This window comes from Pezoporus flaviventris, unplaced genomic scaffold, assembly GCF_033815535.1.
Source record: "Pezoporus flaviventris isolate CSIRO_AGI_PZ_B2104156 unplaced genomic scaffold, CSIRO_AGI_Pfla_v1 ptg000153l, whole genome shotgun sequence".
Taxonomy (NCBI): Eukaryota; Metazoa; Chordata; class Aves; order Psittaciformes; family Psittacidae; genus Pezoporus; species Pezoporus flaviventris.
The window spans coordinates 600,896-620,247 of NW_026892701.1; the positions used below are offsets into that span (position 1 = coordinate 600,896).

At 43.4% G+C, this 19,352-nt stretch overlaps 1 protein-coding gene across 1 annotated transcript in view; it reads left to right on the forward strand.

Moving 5' to 3' along the window:
• Positions 1-19,352, forward strand: part of LOC133283093 (PSME3-interacting protein-like) — a 193,159-nt gene that overhangs the window by 13,267 nt on the left and 160,540 nt on the right. The window contains exon 6 of the mRNA XM_061479577.1: positions 560-1,467. Within this exon, the coding sequence (XP_061335561.1) occupies positions 560-777 (218 nt within the window). The 3' untranslated portion in view covers positions 778-1,467. The remainder of the gene's footprint in view (positions 1-559; positions 1,468-19,352) is intronic.

The following is a 19,352-nucleotide window of genomic DNA, read 5'->3' on the forward strand; positions in this document are numbered from 1 at the left end:
TTAAGTTGCATTTCAATCTTAGCTGTCAGGGCTGCAGTTGACTTGCTGTCAGGATACTCTGACACAAATAGGATGAGCTGCAATTGTATAATAGCAACCCAAGGAGCTTCCTGAATCTCCTTCTGTTCAGTAAACTTTCAGAACACTAGAAATAATCAGCTGTGGAAGATGGGAGATGTTGGCTGGCAGAATAAAGCTTTTCCCCAACTATGCTGTTAAATTGCAAAAAAATACTCAATTACACAAAGCAGAGCTATTTCTTCTTATTTAGTGGCTTTGGTACTTGACAAGCATGAAACTGACAACTTCAGAATGAAAATCTGTAATGCCAGCATAGAGCTGGACTGAAACTAGTGATGAGAAAAGGAAAATAAAAAAAATACCCTGAGGTAGCAAGTCCTTCCTGTCAGAATAGCTTCATTGCAACATAAAGCTGCCTTATGCTTTAATTAAATCCTGCAGTCATTCACTGCTGTGGCAATAGCAGGTAACTGCCACAAGGCTGATTAAAAGCCTTTTCCCCATGTACTCTTTTTTGACTGTGGTACCTCTTTTTCAGAAAAAACATCCTGTGTTCCCTTGGGGAGCAGCTCGGTGGGAGGCTCCACAGTCCACTGTTCCTCAGCAGCCGTGTGCATTGGGATCCTGCCTGGCCTGGGCACCTACTCGGGCAGCAGTGATTCAGAGTCCAGCTCGGATAGCGAAGGCACTATTAATTCCACTGGGAAGATCGTCTCTTCTGTCTTCCGTAGCAACAATTTCTTTGATAGTCCATAATGAAATCCCTCCATGTGTAATGTAGTGCAGAGTATCTTCCAAAGCCCTGATGGATGCTTGATGCATCCTTCTGCCCCAAATGGAATCTTTCTAGCTAACCTCGCAATGTTAATACACTCAGATACTCCTAAAATAACTCATTATATTCCACCCCCACCCAACTTTCCATTTCTGTAAGAAGGCTGCCATCCTAAACCAGAAAGCACACCTAGTAACTGTCATGGCTTAAGTCCAGCCAGTAACTGAGAACCACGCAGCCGCTTGCTCACTCCTCCCCTCCTCCCCCCACTCCTGGAGGGATGGGGAGGAGAATCAAAAGAATGTAAATCCCACAGGTTGAGATGAGAACAGTCCAGTAACTAAGGTGTAATACAAAACCACTACTCCTACCACCAATAATAATAAAGGAAATAACAAGGGGTGAGAATATAAAACTAAAAGGGGAAAGGGAAAAAAACAATAAACACAAGTGATGCCCAATATGATTGCTCATCACTCACCAACCAATACCTAGCCTGACCCAAGCAGTGATCTGGGCCTTCTGGGTAACCCCCAGTTTCTATACTGGGCATGACCTGCTGTGGTATGGAGTATCACTTTGGTTAGTTTGGGTCAGGTGTCCTGTCTCTGCTTCCTCCCAACTTCCCCTCCTCCCTGGCAGAGCATGAGACTCAGAAAGTCCTTGATGGAGTCAACATTACTTAGCAACAACTAACAACATTGGTGTGTTATCAGCACTGTTCTCAGGTTTAAAGGGTGGGGCCAGTTCTGCGCAAGCTGCGCTTCACCTAAAAAATCCACTGCACAGGCTGGAAGGGCTTACTCTCACTTGTCTGTATGGACGAGCAAGGGTCGAAACGGTAGGTGACAAGGTGCATGGGAAGCTGCAGATCCAACGTTGCATGTGGGCGGACCAGCGCATGGGTAGCTCGAGTTAGCTCAGGAGTTGACAGTCATGGTTGGACACTTCCTGATTGCCTAAGCAGCCTTTTTTTCCAACCAGATTTGCATATCCCACATGCCCTTGGTCATCGTGCTTGTAGTAAGCCCTTCCCAAATCTTTGCTCACGAAGCCAAGCCATCAATCAATCTCAGACTAAAGTCAAAAACACAGCATTGCACCAGCTACTAAGAAGGAGAAAAATAACTGTTACAGCTGAACCCAGGACAGAACATAATGAAGGTCTGAGGGTAGGGAGGAGAGAGCTTTATCTTTAAAATTTTTATGGAAAGAATGAATTCTGGTGATCTAAGAAGTTTGCACAAGACTAACAGGCAAAAAACACTCACTTGACGCAATGAAGTCTTATAGAAAGAGCTATGTGTTCTGTTTTAAAACGTTATTTTTATTCTGTATTTGAGAAATGGGGCACAGCAAAATTCAAGGTTACTGAGTCCATGTCTCATTCACACACTGATCACCCCCATATTCCCGCCTAACCAAACAATACTTACAGTCCGTTTTCTTGTCCAGGTCTTCATGCATATGAATTACAGGCAGCTGCGGTTTTCCTGGGAGCCCTTCCCTGCTTTTGCTTTATGAGTCCCTATCTTTGCCCAAGTTATAACCTGCAAGCACCGATGAGACCAGAAGAAACCGAGCAAACTGCCGAAATTGGCAGGGCAGGGCACACCTTTCACTCAGATTACCCTAGGCCCACGGAAGCAAAGCAGGCTTTATCCTGGATGAGCCCCCATTTGTGAAATACGAACTCACTCCTCTAAACAAGATAACAAAGTTTTATTGAGGGACAAAGTCAATAAAGCAAAAGCAACAGCGCTGGGTGCATGACCGTAACCAGAGGTGCAAGTGATTAGTATTTGTTACAGGTTTATATACTTTCACTATTGCATTAGTCACATACATATTCATAATTCCCGTGTATAGGTGGGGAATATTATAACTAGCTCCAGGAACTTATGATAATAAGTCTCCTCCTCTTGGCGTCTGCACACTGCTCTCCGGTGATTGTGGGCATGGGTCTTGAGGATGAAGTAAGCAGTCTTCTTCTTGTGAGTAGGGGTCTTCAAGATGAAGTAAGCAGTCTTCCTCACAGTGTACTCTTCACCTTTGGCACAGTTGGACGCCCCAGTAATCACACAACTAGCTGAAACCAGCCATATCTGTAATTCTTCTGATAACTAGCAAAAATTTAAAACTGTGACCTGCCTGCAAAATTTATTGCAGGATGGGCAGACAAGGAGTATCCCAAGCTAGCAGATGTTTGGGAGGCTCTGTCTCTAAACTAACTGATAAGTAGAAGGATGGTGTGAAATAACTTGTTCACGTTTAGTGGGGCCACTAAATCCTGTTATCTCACCACAGACTTACAACATAAACATTGTTCTCTTTCTAAAACCTAAGTTAAGCTAAAAAGTACTTTATGTTTTCCAGGCACTAGCTTTTCTTATATCAAGTCCGTCCCTGTCCCCATCCCCCCCCCTTTCTTTTACCTTTACAAATTATTTTGCTATGTGACTCCGTTTTGCTCAAGGGTTCTGGCCCTTTTTGTCTAATCTTGTGTCTTTAGCGAGCTTTGTTTCTGTTATTGTAAACTCCTACAGTTATATCCACATAACCACACCTATGATTTGCGAAAGCCAGTACATTTATGTGTTTATCACAGCTTTGTCCCTCAATAAAGCCCTGTTATCTCGATTAGAGGAGTGAGCTCGTATTTCACACCCCCTCCCTTCAGGTAGACCTGGCCTCCCCTGGCTCGCTATGGGGGGCTGTGTATGGGGGGGCGGGGCAGTGCCGGTGGTAGAACTGGCCTCTACTTTTTTTTTTTTTTTTCGGTACCTACCTCACCAGTCTGTGGCATCGAGCCGGCCTCCGGCCCTTCCGACCCCCCTACTCATTTAGGTCTGCACCGCGTCTGTCCATCCAATCGATTTGTTAATGATTTTGTGAATGATTCGTTCATGGATTCATGCATTTGTGAATTCGTCCTTTAATTCCTATTTCCATTTCTTTTTACTGAATCCATATTTTTTATTTTTTTTTTCCATTTTATTCATTCATTATTTTTTCTATCTATCTATCTATCTATCTATCTATCTATCTATCTATCTATCTATCTATCTAATCTATCTATCTATCTCCCTCCCTGCACAGCAATGCACTCCTCCCACTGGCCCCGCACCCCCCTTCCCCCCCTCCCTCCCGTCCCGGTGGGAAGGCTTCTGTGTAAAGAAACATGCACGCACCCCACTCCTTTTTGTATTCTCCTTCCCTTTCTCTCTCGTGTTCTGGTCTCGGTCTCCCCGTCCCTTCCTCCCACTCTCCTTTACCGTACGCCTTCATTTGATCCTGTTTCTGGTCGCTGGGAGCCTGCCCGTCTTTCCCGTCCGGCAATATCCAGCTCTGCCGTTGGGGACAGGGGATGTGCGCGTGCCGCGGGAGGTGCGGTGGGGGGGGGGGGGGGGGGCTGCGGCGTCTGCAGAATGGCTTCCCTACATGTAAAACGTGCACTTGCTGGATATGTGACAGGGTTCACATCACAGTCTTACCATATTGCTCGTCCAAATGAAGAGTGCCCATAGTGGAACATCAGCTGGTTTTCGAGAGGCTCAGTAATAGGAGGATAAGGCACCAGCAAGTGTCCACTGACCCAGTGCAATTGCAAAGTTCACCAAACAGAGAAAGACAAAGGCTAACTGGAACATGAAGATGTACTTATGGTACAGGCTTTCTCCTCCATAAAAAGCAAAAGTATGCTGAGCACCTGAACACAATTTAGTCACATTGGTTGTGTTGAAAGTCTGTACAGGAAGAAAAATCAACAATAGTGATAAGCACTGAATTCTGTGTTCACAGGCTCTGAAATTTAACAGCTTAATACAAATTACATCATTCTGCTTGATGTCTCATTAGATCATTCAACACTGCACTCCCATACTATGTAACCTGTTTACATATATAAGGACTTGTAGTAGTGTCTAATGCAGGTGTTTAAACTATACGTTTGGCAAACGGCTGTTTACCACATACCTGAAACCTAGAGATACGGAATTTGAATGTCAGAAATATACTTTTAAGATACACAAATGCTTCAGTTTCGTTAAAGAAAAGCTGCTCACATAAAAAGTAATAGTAAAGAAATAAGAACATTTGAAAACCAGAGGCCAAATCAAAACCAGAAGCTTGTGTAAATCACCACAGCCAAACTGAAATCAACTGAGCTGTGCCATTCTGTACAAGCTGTGGAAATGTCACAGTTTCTGTTACCTATCTCACAATATTAAAACAGGAGTAGTCTTTACATCAAATTACTCTTCCCTAATTATGTTGTTCAATTAATGTATTTTCTCAGTTTGGGTGTTAAAACCAGTACCTTAGGTTAAATAAATTTAACCCATTAGGTTAAATAAAACCTAATCCCTTTCTTTTTTAGTGTTTGGGTATCAGGATGGTGGGGAATTGTCTGGGATGTACCTAACCACAGCAGTACATTGAAATTTAAACACCTGAAAATAACCCTGATATAACATTTGATAAATATTTCTAATTTTCAAAAAACACTTCAATTCAACCCCACACTCAAGTAAAAAAACAATTATTTTTGGATCTTCATTAAGGTCATCACTGTGCAAAAGCAGCCAAGCCTCTGCTTTGAAACCTGGCTGGTCTTTGGGCAAGTTTGAGGCACAGCTTTCAAATTCTTCCACTGCCTTTTGAGAACCACAAAAAATAGAAATCCTCATTAATTCCGGAACACTTTTCCAAATAAACCTGTTTTTCTGCATCTTCCTTTCTCACTGAGTAAATGAGACTGGTTGATACGCACCTGCTCCCAGGACTATAGTGGGTAAACACAAGCTCTAAAACACTTGTGCCGGTAACAGAAAAACTGCTCTTGCTATGCAGAGATGTGTAGGAAGGGTCACAGACAAAACTGAATACTTTCATTACTTACATAACTAAGGCAAACTTCATCCCAGAGCTGTATGCCCTGGCCAGAATGGGCAAGGGGAATAACCTTGAAAGTTGACTCAGTCTCTCCTGCACATCCACTTCTGACAAGGCACATTATGCAGTAGTAGTTCTTTGAGAGTTTGGATTTTGGTGGAAGTAGACACAGAGCATAAGGATAAATCAACACTGTCCTGTACAGCAATAAGTGACCCTCTTTGCATGAGAAAGAACAATTTGTTTTCAAAAAGCAACCATCCCCTTTCTGACACCTTACCAAAGCCTTTCCTTTCCAGGAACAGACAGTGGCTGCTGTCAGGCAATTTAGAGGACTCGGGGTACTCTATGTTCTCTCCTTTCCTACATTTTTCTGAACAAAAGACACATGGAGCCCACCCAAGCTAACTAAGTGACCAGAATTTATACCTGAAATTAGTGCAGAATGTTACTAATGTTTTTAATCGTAGTGACTGTTGGGTGTGTGCACAGTTGCCTAAATCAGGAGAAAGCCTGGATCTCCCATTAATTGGAGTTCCAATTCCTAACACTGTCTCATGGACAAATTTGTGGGTGAACACTAGCAATCTGTATTCAAAGGAAAGGTTAAAATTTGGAATAGTTAATCCTAATCCAGGAAATAAATATTACACCTGTGCACAAAGATGTATTCCACCAGGAACCAGGGTAGGAGATCATGCTTGTTTAAATGCCAGAGATGTAGGTCACCATTCAAATTGCAATCATACTATTAATATAGATGGTATCGTAGTCCAGTGGTGGCCTGTTCCTAAAGGGAAAGGATGGTATTGGTTATGTGGAGAAAATGCTTATAAGACTCTACCAGCTTACTGATGACACTAAGCTGGGAGGAGTGGCTGACACGCCAGAAGGCTGTGCCACCATCCAGCGAGACCTGGACAGGCTGGAGAGTTGGGCAGGGAATAACTTGATGAAATATAACAAGGGAAAGTGTAGAGTCCTGCATCTGGGCAGGAACAACCCCAGGTTCCAGTATAGGTTGGGAAACGACCTGTTAGAGAGCAGTGTAGGGGAGAGGGACCTGGGGGTCCTAGTGGACGACAGGATGACCATGAGCCAACACTGTGCCCTTGTGGCCAAGAAGGCCAATGGCATCCTGGGGTGTATTAGAAGGGGGGTGGTTAGTAGTTTGAGAGAGGTCCTCCTTCCCCTCTACTCTGCCCTGGTGAGACCCCATCTGGAATATTGTGTCCAGTTCTGGGCCCCTCAGTTCAAGAAGGACAGGGACCTGCTGGAGAGAGTCCAGCACAGGGCAACTAAGATGATTAAGGGAGTGGAGCATCTCCCTTATGAGGAAAGACTGAGGGAGCTGGGTCTGTATAGTTTAGAGAAGAGGAGAGTGTCTATAAATATATAAAGGGGGAGTGTCACGAGGATGGAGCCAGGCTCTACTCAGTGGCAAACAATGATAGGACAAGGGGTAATGGGTACAAACTGGAACACAAGAGGTTCCACTTAAACTTGGGAAGAAACTTCTCAGTGAGGGTGACAGAACACTGGAACAGGCTTCCCCAGGGAGGTTGTGGAGTCTCCTTCCCTAGAGACATTCAGAACTCGCCTGGACACATTCCTGTGTAACATTATGTAGGTGTTCCTGCTCTGGCAGGGGGATTGGACTAGATGATCTTTCGAGGTCACTTCCAATCTCTAGCATACTGTGATACTGTGATACCTCCCAACTGGAAGGGGGCATGCACCTTAGGTGCTGTAATACCCAATTTTGCTATTATTGTCAGGTATTCTTCTGGAACCTGGATTAGAAGTTTTGCTAAATGGATTAAGTGAGGGTTTAACCCTATTACTGAATGGCACACTGCATTTCATAGTTTTGTAAGAGGGTGTGGAGATAGTGTTCTCACAGGAGAATGGATAATTGGTACATGAACTCTGAATAATCCCAAAAGATACAGCAAGGCCATGAGAGGCCCGAGGAAGCTTAAGCAAGCAAGATAAGAAGAAGCTGGAATTCACTGAGTTATGAGAACTGTGGACTGTTGGCAAGCTTTCGAGGTCAAGTTCTCACACCTGTACTTAACCAATTATATGTTAGTCACTAAGGGTCTTCAAGACATGTATACAATTATAATATGCCAAATCACTGTAAGTGCATGTAAGCAATAGTATATAAGGAGTTAAGGCTTTGCAATAAATGGCTTTTGTCTGATCATATTGATCTCTGACTGAGTCCATATTTTTTCTGCAGCAAGAGGGCTAATTCCATCTTTGGGAGTAAGTGAATTAGAGAAGGCAATTGTAAATATCTCAGCAACAATAAAGGAAATGGAAAGTAAAACTATTGCTATAATTCAGGCAGAACAACAAGAGATAACTAGCCTATTTAAGGTGATATTACAAAATCGAATGGCTCTAGACATGTTACTGGCATCACAAAGTGGGGTTTGTTCCATAATCAATGAAAGTTGTTCCTATATAGACCAAAGTGACAGAAGTGAAACAGATCTGGAGGAAATTTGGAAACAAACTAAAATATTTCATGAAATGGCCATGGATGACACCTCCTGGGTTTTTGAAGAAATACAGAAAAAGTTAACTTCATGGTTACTTAATCTCTCCTGGTTGAGGCAACTGGTTGCAGTAATATTGATGTTAATTGTTTTAATATTGATTACTTGCGGTATGATACAATGTTCCCTCTGGTGTTGTAAATGGTCTATGATAAATTATGAAGATTGGAAGAGAAATGAAATCAAGCATCAAGTAGAAATGGGAAATTATTTCAAAAAGACTTTAGACTTCAATGGTAGTATATAAAGTGTTGCCAAAGAATTTGCAAAAGGATGGAAAAAGGGGGGATTTCATCGAATCATAGAATCATAGAATAGTTAGTGTTGGAAAGGACCTTAAGATCATCTAGTTCCAACCCCCCTGCCATGGGCAGGAACACCTCATGCTAAACCATCTCACCTAAGGCTTCGTCCAACCTGGTCTTGAACACTGCCAGGGATGGAGCATTCACAACCTCCCTGGGCAACCTATTCCAGTGCCTCACCACCCTAACAGGAAAGAATTTCTTCCATATATCCAATCTAAACTTCCCCTGTTTAAGTTTTAACCCATTACCCCTTCTCCTGTCACTACAGTCCCTAATGAAGAGTCCCTCCGCAGCATCCCTATAGGCCCCCTTCAGATACTGGAAGGCTGCTATGAGGTCTCCACGCAGCCTTCTCTTCTCCAGGCTGAACAGCCCCAACTTCCTCAGCCTGTCTTCATACGGGAGGTGTTCCAGTCACCTGATCATCTTCGTGGCCCTTCTCTGGACTTGTTGCAACAGTTCTATGTCCTTTTTATGTTGAGGACACCAGAACTGCACACAGACCAGGTGAGGTCTCACAAGAGCAGAGTAAAGGGGCAGGATCACCTCCTTCGACCTGCTGGTCACGCTCCTTTTGATGCAGCCCCGGATACGGTTGGCTTTCTGGGCCTGCTCATGTTCATTTTCTCATCAACCAACACCCCCAAGTCCTTCTCCGCAGGGCTGCTCTGAATCTCTTCTCTGCCCAACCTGTAGCTCTGCCTGGGATTGCTCTGACCCAGGTGTAGGACCTTGCACCTTGCATGGTTAAACTTCATAAGGTTGGCATCAGCCCACCTCACAAGCATGTCAAGGTCCCTCTGGATGGCATTCCTTCCCTCCCGCGTCTCAACCGAACCACACAGCTTGGTGTCACTGGCAAACTTGCTGAGGGCACACTCAATCCCACTGTCCATGTCAGCGATGAAGATGTTAAGCAAGACCAGTCCCAACACCGATCCTTGAGGGACGCCACTCTTTACTGGTCTCCAGCCGGACATTGAGCCATTGACCACAACTCTTTGCGTGAGGCCATCCAGCCAGTTCTTTATCCACTGAGTGGTCCATCCATCAAGTTGATGTCTCTCCAATTTAGAGACAAGGATGTCGTGTGGGACAGTGTCGAACGCTTTGCACAAGTCCAGCTCGATGACATCAACTGCTCTACCCCTGTCCATCAGTTCCGTAGCCCCATCATAGAAGGCTACCAAGTTGGTTGGACATGATTTCCCTTTAGTGAAGCCATGCTGGCTGTCACCAAGCACCTTGTTGTTTTTCATGTACCTTAGCATGCCTTCCAGGAGAATCTGCTCCAAGATTTTGCCAGGCACAGAGGTGAGACTGACTGCTCTGTAATTCCCCAGGTCATCCATTTTCCCCTTCTTGAAAATGGGGGTTATATTTCCCTTTTTCCAGTCATCGCGAGCTTCACCTGACTGCCACAATTTCTCAAATATGATGGCCAGCGGCTTCGCAACTTCATTTGCCAGCTCCTTCAGGACACGCAGATGGATTTCATCAGGACCCTTGGACTTGTGCACATTCAGATTTTTAAGATGGTCTTGAACCAGATCCTCTCCTACAGTGCGCGCAAGGTCTTCATTCTCACAGTCCCTGTGTCTGCCTTCCAAGACTTGGGTGGTTTGGTCAGAGCCTTTGCCAGTGAAAACTGAGGCAAAGAAGTCATTCAGAACCTCAGCCTTCTCCAAATCCTGTGTAGCTAGTTCTCCCGAGAGCTTCCTGAGGGGGCCTACGTTGTCCCTAGTCTGTTTTTTATTTGCTGTGTACCTGTAGAATCCCTTCCTGTTATCCTTAATACCCCTAGCCAAGTTTAATTCTAACTGGGCCTTAGCTTTCCTAACCTGGTCCCTAGCTTCCCGGACAACATCCCTGTACTCTTCCCATGCCACCTGTCCTTGCTTCCACTTATAATAAGCCTCTTTTTTTCAACTGAATTTTCCTCAGGAGCTCCTTATCCATCCAAGGAGGTCTCCTGGCCCCCCTGCTGCACTTCTTTCTAGTTGAGACAAGGGGGAGCACAAAATTACAAAATGGAATATATAAACCTTTAGAATCAGTTTTAAGTAATGTTAAGTTTGATGGCTTTGTAACAGTAGCAATAGAAAATTACCCTTTATTTCCTTGTCCCACCTTGCTCAGTTCATATCCTCTTCCCTCAGCACCTACACACCTGAAATTACCTATTGCTACTTTGCATTTGAGGACTCTGCTCTCAGTCCCTTTCCTGCCTTAAGTACTAACTATTTTGGGGCATGACATTTAGTTTGTTGCTGTAATGCCAGGATGTGCTAACACCTTCCTGTGATTATGTGACTTTCCTTGCATGGGCCCTAAATGAATGGTGCTCACTTTTGGCAGGCAGAAAGAAGAACAGCCTTTCACTGTTGGCAGGAACTTGGGCGTGCCAGTTCCTATTCCTCCAGGGACTCCCCTCTGCAAGAGAGTGGATACAGCCCTGCTGGGTAAACTGGCCACAGCGACCTCAGAGGTGAATGCCTCCAGCTGGGTTATCTCATGGGATGGGATTTCAGAGAGCCGGGGTTTATTCACTGAAGCTTACAGGTAGGTTCTCTTCACCTTCTGGCTGCCTACCTCTTCTGTTACTCTAAATTGTCTTTCCAGTGACCCAGTAAGCTTATCACAAGCCTTTTTGTCTCTTAGTATTTCCTACAGGAGCATTTCTGATGCTATGTGTTTGACAGGAGGCAGTTTTCAAAATGTAAAAGCAAAGTTACCCAGTTCCTGCTGCTAAACTAGTAAATGCTGCGGAGAGCACAAGGGAACCGTCGTGTGCAATCAGGAGGTGAAGAGCAACACATCGATTTCTGTCTGAGTCTAGAGATGTAGAAGTCCAGTAAGAGGCACATAGCAGAAACAGTCACTACATATTAGCAGTGTTCAGCAGCTCGTGGTAGGCCTCTTGGTTACACGACTGTTAACTGTTCGTACCTATGGATTTCAAGACAATTGTGAGGTTTTTGAAAGAGTAGTTAAAAGGTATTGAAAAATGTAATTTGATTTCCAGTCGTTAGCAGCTTGTTTTGCGTCTTCCCAAATACAGGGCATGGTCTGTTAGGTTTACAGTAATTGCACACAGAGCTTCACCTCACGCATTATGCACGAGAGTAAAAACATCACCCTCAAGTGTCAGTGTAACAGTGTATGTACTCTTAAGGCAGGGAAAAAGGCATTGTGAAAAAGGAAAGCAATGTCAGTCCGTGATGAGTTCTAGACTAGGACTAAGAGGACCTATGTTTTCTTCAAGGATATTTAACTGATTCTCTGGGTGACTTTGGAGAAGTAATTTAATTCTGGAGTACCTCAATATACTCATCTGAAAGTGACGCTGACCTCTGCATAAATTATACATTGGCTGCTAAGAATCAGGCAGGGGAGTTACAAGGAAAGACATCATAAAATCCTAATATTTTCTATGGCCAGCATGCTAAAAAGCCCTGCCTCAACAATACGCAGAAGATGCTCGTGAGCTCAATGATCCAACATGGTTACATGAAGACACAGAGAAAGGAGTTTTAAGCAGTAAAATACTGCTCTATTAATTCAGCTACCAATAGGGAGAGGCAGTGTTTTAGCTTATGTGCCAGTGCCCCAAAACACTGTTACAAGAGATAGAACCTGATATCATGGACTGAATGGACTCAGCAGCATTATAGGGATTGATCCATGCACTAAGAAATTATCTCTTTCTCTGTCTGTGTGTGTATGTGGATGTATATATGTAAGAGTGATGGTATATTGAAAATGTGGGATCTGAGCATGATGTGAATGGTGTGGAATAAGGGGTCGATACTCTCCTGGGTTTAGCAGTAGCAGTCATTTTTTCTCTTTCTTAGTAGCTGGTGCAGCAATGTGTTTTTGACTTTCGGCCTGGGAACAGTGCTGATAACACTGATGTTTTTAGTTACTGCTCAGACATTTGGTCTGGCCAAGGACTTTGTGAGTCTCATGCTCTGCCAGGGAGGAGGGAAAGCCGGAAGGAAGCAGAGACAGGACACCTGACCCAAACTAGTCAAACAGGTATTCCATGCCAGAGCACATCATGCCCGGGATGCCACTGGGAGTTACCCTGAAGGGCACTCTCTGCTCTGTCGAGCTCGTTTCTGCGGGTGGTATTGTATTCTCTTCCCTTGTTATTTCCCTTATCATCATTATTATCGGTGGTATCTGTAGTGATTTGTGTTATACCTTAGTTACTGGACTGTTCTTATCTCAACCCGTGGGAGTTACATTCTTTCAATTCTCCTCCTCATCCCTCCTGGAGTGGGTGTGGGGGTGGGGGGTGGAAGGGAAGAAAAGGAGGGGAGTGAGAGAGCGACTGCGTGATTTATGGCTGAGCTTAAACCACAACAACAAGTTAAAGAATTTTCTTGGCATATTTTAATTTTTACTTGAGTGTCTGATTCAGACATTTCACTTTTCCACTAGCCTGAGGGCTATATAGAGTATGCAGATCCCACTTGATTCCCAAACGCTCTCCCACCTTCCTAACTACTTCTACAACAAAATGCAGACCTCTATCTGAGGACAAGCCTGCTATTATGCCATATCAGGTTATTATTTGATTCAATGTATGTTTTACTACTTTCACAGTCAGCCAGCAAAACTCCCATTTTCCTACCAGAGATGTATATGCCCCTTTCATCCTGCACTACTTCTGGTTCCAGCACCTCTGCTCCTCTCTTCCCCTCCCTTTCCCTAGGGACCCTGGGAAACTTTGCAGTGATACTGGAACCCATGGACATGGAAGCCTTGAAGTTGTCAAGGCGCTGCCGAGCAGAATGCCTGTAATTTCTCCCAGTGCATGCACATATACAATATGAATGGGAATTATTTTTTTATATATTTGTCCTGGGTTCAGCAGTTGCAGTCATTTTTCTTCTTCTAAGCAGCTGGTGCAGTGCTGTGTTTTCAACTTTAGTCTGAGAACAATGGCTGATAACACACCAATGTTTTTAGTTGTTGCTAAGTAATGATGACTCCAATCAAGGACTTCTCAGTCTCATGCTCTGCCAGTGAGGAAGGGCACGGGAAGACGGGAGGAAGCAGAGACAGAACACCTCACCCAAACTAGCCAAAGGGGTATTCTATACCACAGCAAATCCTGCCCAGTATATAAACTGGGGGGAGTTACCCGGAAGGCCCAGATGGCTGCTCAGGTTGGGCTGGGTATCAGTCGTCGGGTGGTGAGTGATTGTATTCTCTCCCCTTGTTATTCCCCTTATCATTATTATTATTATTGGTGGCAGTAGTAGTAGTTTTGTATTATATCTTAGTTACTGGACTGTTCTTATCTTGACCTGTGGAAGTTACATTCTATCGATTCTCCTCCCCATCCCTCTGGGGGTGGGGGGGAAGAAAGGGGGGAGTGAGTGATTGGCTGTGTGGTTCTGTTACTGGCTGGGCTTAAACCGTGACTATTTCAGGGGAAGGAGGGAGGGAAGGGAAGAAAGAAGAGGGCAGGTGTAAGTCTGTAAAACTGCAAACCAACACAGGCACACCTGACCTCTCCCTTCTTTCTCTCTCTCTCTCAAGAAATAAGTGAGGAACCAGTCACACTGTGGGTGAAATAGATATGTGACAAATTCTCCGGAGTCCCAGGGCAAAAATCAAAGCACTATGTTGTTCTTTAATAAAAATGTTAGAGAAGAAATGAAAAATTTTAGTATGTAGGACAGTCAGCAAGCGAGTAAGGGTATTGTTATAGACGAAGAAAGAGAACGGATGCATGGAAAAGAAGAAAAATCTAGTTAGTACAGTTTTTTAAAAATTCTGAATTGGTAGTCTGATATGGTCTTTTACTTTAACCATGTATCACAGAAAGGTATCACTGTGCCCTGTGTTCAGCTGTAGCAGTTATTTTTTTTCCTTCTTAGTAGCTGGTTCAGTCAAGTTTCTCACATTTGGGGAAATCTCAGGGGTCTGCATATCCAGAATGCAAGGGATGAGCTTTGCCTTGGGAAAACCACCTGTTTGATCATGGTGTCTCCCCTGCCAGCTAAGAATAGAAAATTAATGTTGTCTGTCTATGAAAAACAGAGAAACAAGTCTGTGCAAAATGAAAAACAATTTGGGGTATGAGATTGTACTGGTCTGTAATTTGTCACAGCTCTGTGCTGGAGGTATCACCTTCTCGCTCAAAATATGATCCAGTATTGTTGGCAAGCCCTAAGAATTTAGTGAGTAACAATCAAATCAGCTTTAGGAAAAAATTACTTCCTATTTGTGAATTTAAGGTCCTCTGGTAGTCATAGAATCATAGAATAGTTAGGGTTGGAAAGGACCTTAATATCATCTAGTTCCAACACCCTTTCCAGGAGCAGGGAGGCCTCACTCTAGACCATGTCGCCCAAGACTCCATCCAACATGGCCTTGAACGCTGCCAGGGATGGAGTGCTTATCACTTCTTTGGGCAACCTGTTCCACCCTCACAGTAAACAACTTCTTTCTTATATCTAACCTAAACTTCCCTTGTTTCAGTTTGAACTCGTTACCCCTTATCTGATCACTCCAGTCCCTAATGAAGAGTCCCTCCCCAGCATCCATGCAGGCCCCCTTCAGATACTGGAAGGCTGCTATGAGGTCTTCACACAGCCTTCTCTTCTTCAGGCTGAACAGCCCCAACTTCCTCAGCCTGTCTTCATACGGGAGGTGCTCCAGTCCCCTGATCATCCTAGCCCCCTTATCATGTTAGTGAAAACTTTGTTTTCAGTGGTTTGGGAATTAAGACATACTGCAGTTGTATATATTGAACAAAACTGATTTTCAGCGCAAGAATGTATTCATTAATGAAATAGTCATTCATTAGGTGAACTCTTGACCAAAACCTACTTTTTCTCTAACAACTCTAAAAAGGAACTATAGTCACTGGAGTATTTATCCAAACATTCAGATCTAAGTTAGAATTGGGTGGTGAAATGTCAGAATAAAAAAAGTATTTCAGTTTTCATACGAGTGGTGAGAAAATAAGAGCTGTTTACAGAGGAAGGAATAGACATCATCATGTTAAATCTAGTCAAATAGAGTGCTTCTAGTACTATGATGTACTTTTATTTTCTTACATATCACCAGTAAAGAGCTAGCAGTATAGTTGCCTGAGGATGAATAGGCGAGAGGATGAAAAAAACATGAATTCTACTTAAGTATGTAATTATTAAAAACCAGATCCTGATCCTCAAAACATGCTTAACTAAGGAATCTAAATAAATGCTTGTGTTAATGTACTTAGTCCAAAAAACTACATAACTTGTGCAACACGAGGCCCTTCAAACTCTTCAGTGAAGTATCAAAAATAAATTTCTAGAATTCAGATTTCATAGAATCATAGAATCACAGAATAGTTTGGGTTGGAAAGGACCTTCAAAGGTCATGATGCATGGATAGACTCCACAACTTGTTAAAGTTTTAAAGTAGGTATGCTTTATTCAACGCTGAGGCGCATGGGGGATAGCTCCTCCTAAAGCATGCACACCTCAGCGTCGTTTCCCCCTTACATTTATTTTCTAAAGTTTACATATGCATGAGGTTGCACAACACGCCTATACATATGCATGTCCTATCCCCGCTTCATATTATAATGAGCTAAGAAGTCCTTTGCGCCTGCGCAGTGCCTCCTGGTGGTCGTGGGTAAGGGTCTCAAGATGAAGTAAACGAGTCTTCCACGAGCCTGAACTTTTCATCTCTAGTCTTTATGCATGCTCCCTGGAGGCTTGGTCATTGTCTAAACTGCAGAGCCAATTTCAGCCGGCCTAGGCATCCAAAGGACGGGAATCAAGTCATGGTCCCTACTTCTTAACAATAGCCACATCCTTATATCTTGTTCTAGCATATACGGCAAGTACGATAAGCATGAACAAGTAGTAACATTGTTAAGCAAGTGGCTTGATCTACCCCCTTGTACATTGTAAGTACAATAAGCATGAGCAAACAGTAACACTTAAGCAAGCAGCTTGACCTACCCCCCTGTACATTGGTTAACCCTTCACATCAGCCATCTAGTCCAACTCCTCTGCAATTTCTACCTTCCAGAGACAGATAGATGGGGCTTTTAGGTGGACTGAATTAACTTTGCTGTGGTTTGTATTGATGACATCCCTGTTTTCAGTCAAACCTGGGAAGATCATGTCCTAGAGAGAATCAAAGGAAAAAGGCCTTGTTTAAATGGGGAAGAGTGTCATCAAGGTGGTCCAATCAAAATATTTGAGGCAGTACATAGAAATAGCAGAATATGACCAGACCTAGCCCAAACTGACACTTTTTAGAATAAAATTAAAAAAAAAAAAAAACAAAAAAAACCCACCCCAAAACAACAAAGAACCACCCTAGTTATTTTTGGGACTGGTGGGATGTGTTTTGCATCAGGCCACAGCAGTATAGCAGCACCCTGGACTGACTTGCATGAAGAAAATGAAATCAGACTGTGTGTGCATGAAAAAGTCCACATTGAGAATCTTTCTACCCAATTAAAACAGGATGGCAATTCTGTAAGGACATTCTAGGTTTCAGAAAATATTATGCTGTGTTCATGGCTGCCTCAGGTGCTCATCTGGAGATGACATTGCAACAAAGAAATAAGGAAAAGTTATTTCATCCTGTGCCACATCTCTGCAAAGTTACCAACCATGAAAAGGAGCTATGACACAACAGGAAAGAAATTCCTACCAACCAGTTAAGCGCTTAAATATTTGTAGTGATACCTTCTGAGAGTCTTCAATGCCATATACAACAATATTGTTTATATTTTGTTGTATTTATTTCCCAAGGTCTGAACCAGAGGATATAGAATATATTCAGAAACAGCCTGGAAGAGAAAATTAAAAAATAACCATATGCACTTAACAGGAGTGCCTGGATGAAAGGAAATGTAGCTGATGCAGGATCTGCTTTGTGACTCTCTAACATGCAGCTCAAATCCAAGATGTTGCTGAACCTTATTGAGACAAAAGGGGGGGAGTGTAAGCAGCGAGGAGAAGCAGACAGGCCAACCCAATATGGGTGATAAGCAACTTCTACTTCATTTGTGACGCAGTTCACACATATATAGGAGTGGTATTCAGCCACTCCTTCTTGGCATAACAGTATTGGTTAGCCCCCACAGCTTCCTCCACATTCTCCTCCCAGGTCCGGTCTCCGGCCACCTGTGGGGGCCACCCCCTGCCTTGCTTGCACAATCCTCCAGAACTCTATGGTCCTGCTCTTAGAGTCATTCTGCAACAATTCCCCCCTTTTTCTTTGTGCAAGCAAGGCATTATGGGTTATTCTGTTCACCTGTTTTATCACACAACTATAAACAAGTCTAATAGCTACAATGATTAACTTAACAATGATACATAAGTGCAATACTTCAAACAACAGTGTTTGAGTCAACCTGTAATGCCCCATGAAGACAACCATCTAGTTATTCTTAGGATATTGCTCATTTACTATTGCTGGGTATGCTGAGCCAGGGTTCCCAGCTGTGCGTGCATCGAATTAGCATAATCAGAGAGACTCATACAACACACTCCATCAAACTCTTCATATCCATGTCCCTGTTCCAACAACAAAAGGTTCTGCAGTGTTGCATGTCTTACAGAGTCAACATTAAAACAAATCAGGAATTGCCTTCAATGTAGAATTATCTGCTTAGCAACTCAGCAACCCAGTCTGCTTAGTTGACCTGAAGCACTTACAGTGGCATATTATGATTGGATACATGTTTTGAAGACCCTTAGTTTCTAACATATAATTGGTTAAACACAGGTGTGAGAACTCAACCTTGAAAGCTTGCCAACAGTCCACAGTTCTCATTAACTTGGTGAATTCCAGCCTCTTATCTTGCTTGCTTAAGCTTCTTCAGGCCTCTCATGGCCTTGCTGTATCTTTCAGGACTATTCAAAGTTTATGTACCAATTATGCATTCTCCTGTGAGAACACTGTCTCCACATCTTCCCCCTTTTGTTTTATCCAGTAACAAGTTGCTACTACAGCAAGGCACACACACATTTACATTAGCAGAGTAACTATTACAGGGTGCAGCAGCATGTTGAAGATGCTGATGGCAGTGAAGGACTAGCCAAAGAAATTTCTTACCAGTGGAAATCTTCCCCCCCCTTAAATTTGTTCCATCACCTGCTTTATAACACTACCATTGTATTAAAATTTTTCTAGCTTTTGCCTTAGCATTTTCTAGCAGCTACTGCAAATTTCCAAGTGACAAATCTATACAATACAAGGTGCAGTTTCTTATTAGCAACTAGCTAGTAAATACAGGTGGTTTTATACACAAAATCACAGCCTCTAATAACAGCTACTTTACAAGCACACATATTCAGGATGTTACTTTTCAGCTGCCCCCAAGTGATGTTTTGCAGTCATTCGTTTTTCTCTTCCTCTATCTCAGTCTGCTTGGGGTATTCACGGTCAGCTCCTGTAGCTGAGGCATCAGGTTTATCCATTCGTCTGTCCAGCTCATGGCAAGGCTTGACAAACTTTGCAGGCAGTCACCATGGACCTGTAGGCAGGAGGACACAAATATACCCCCTCCCCCAGGTTATCAGTTCTTCAGTTCTTGAGAAGTAGACAGGTTAAGTGCAGCATCATTACTCTCTCCCCCCTCTCTTTGTTTTGTTTTTTTTTTTCAGTCCCTGCAAAAGCCATCATTACTCCCACTACAGTCCCACCTACAGAACAAGGACCCTGTGAAGACTAACAGCAAACCAGCTCCGAGAAGCATCATTGCAGTGCGAGGTGGCAGGCTCAACCTTAGCAGGCATCCCCGCAGAGGCTCTG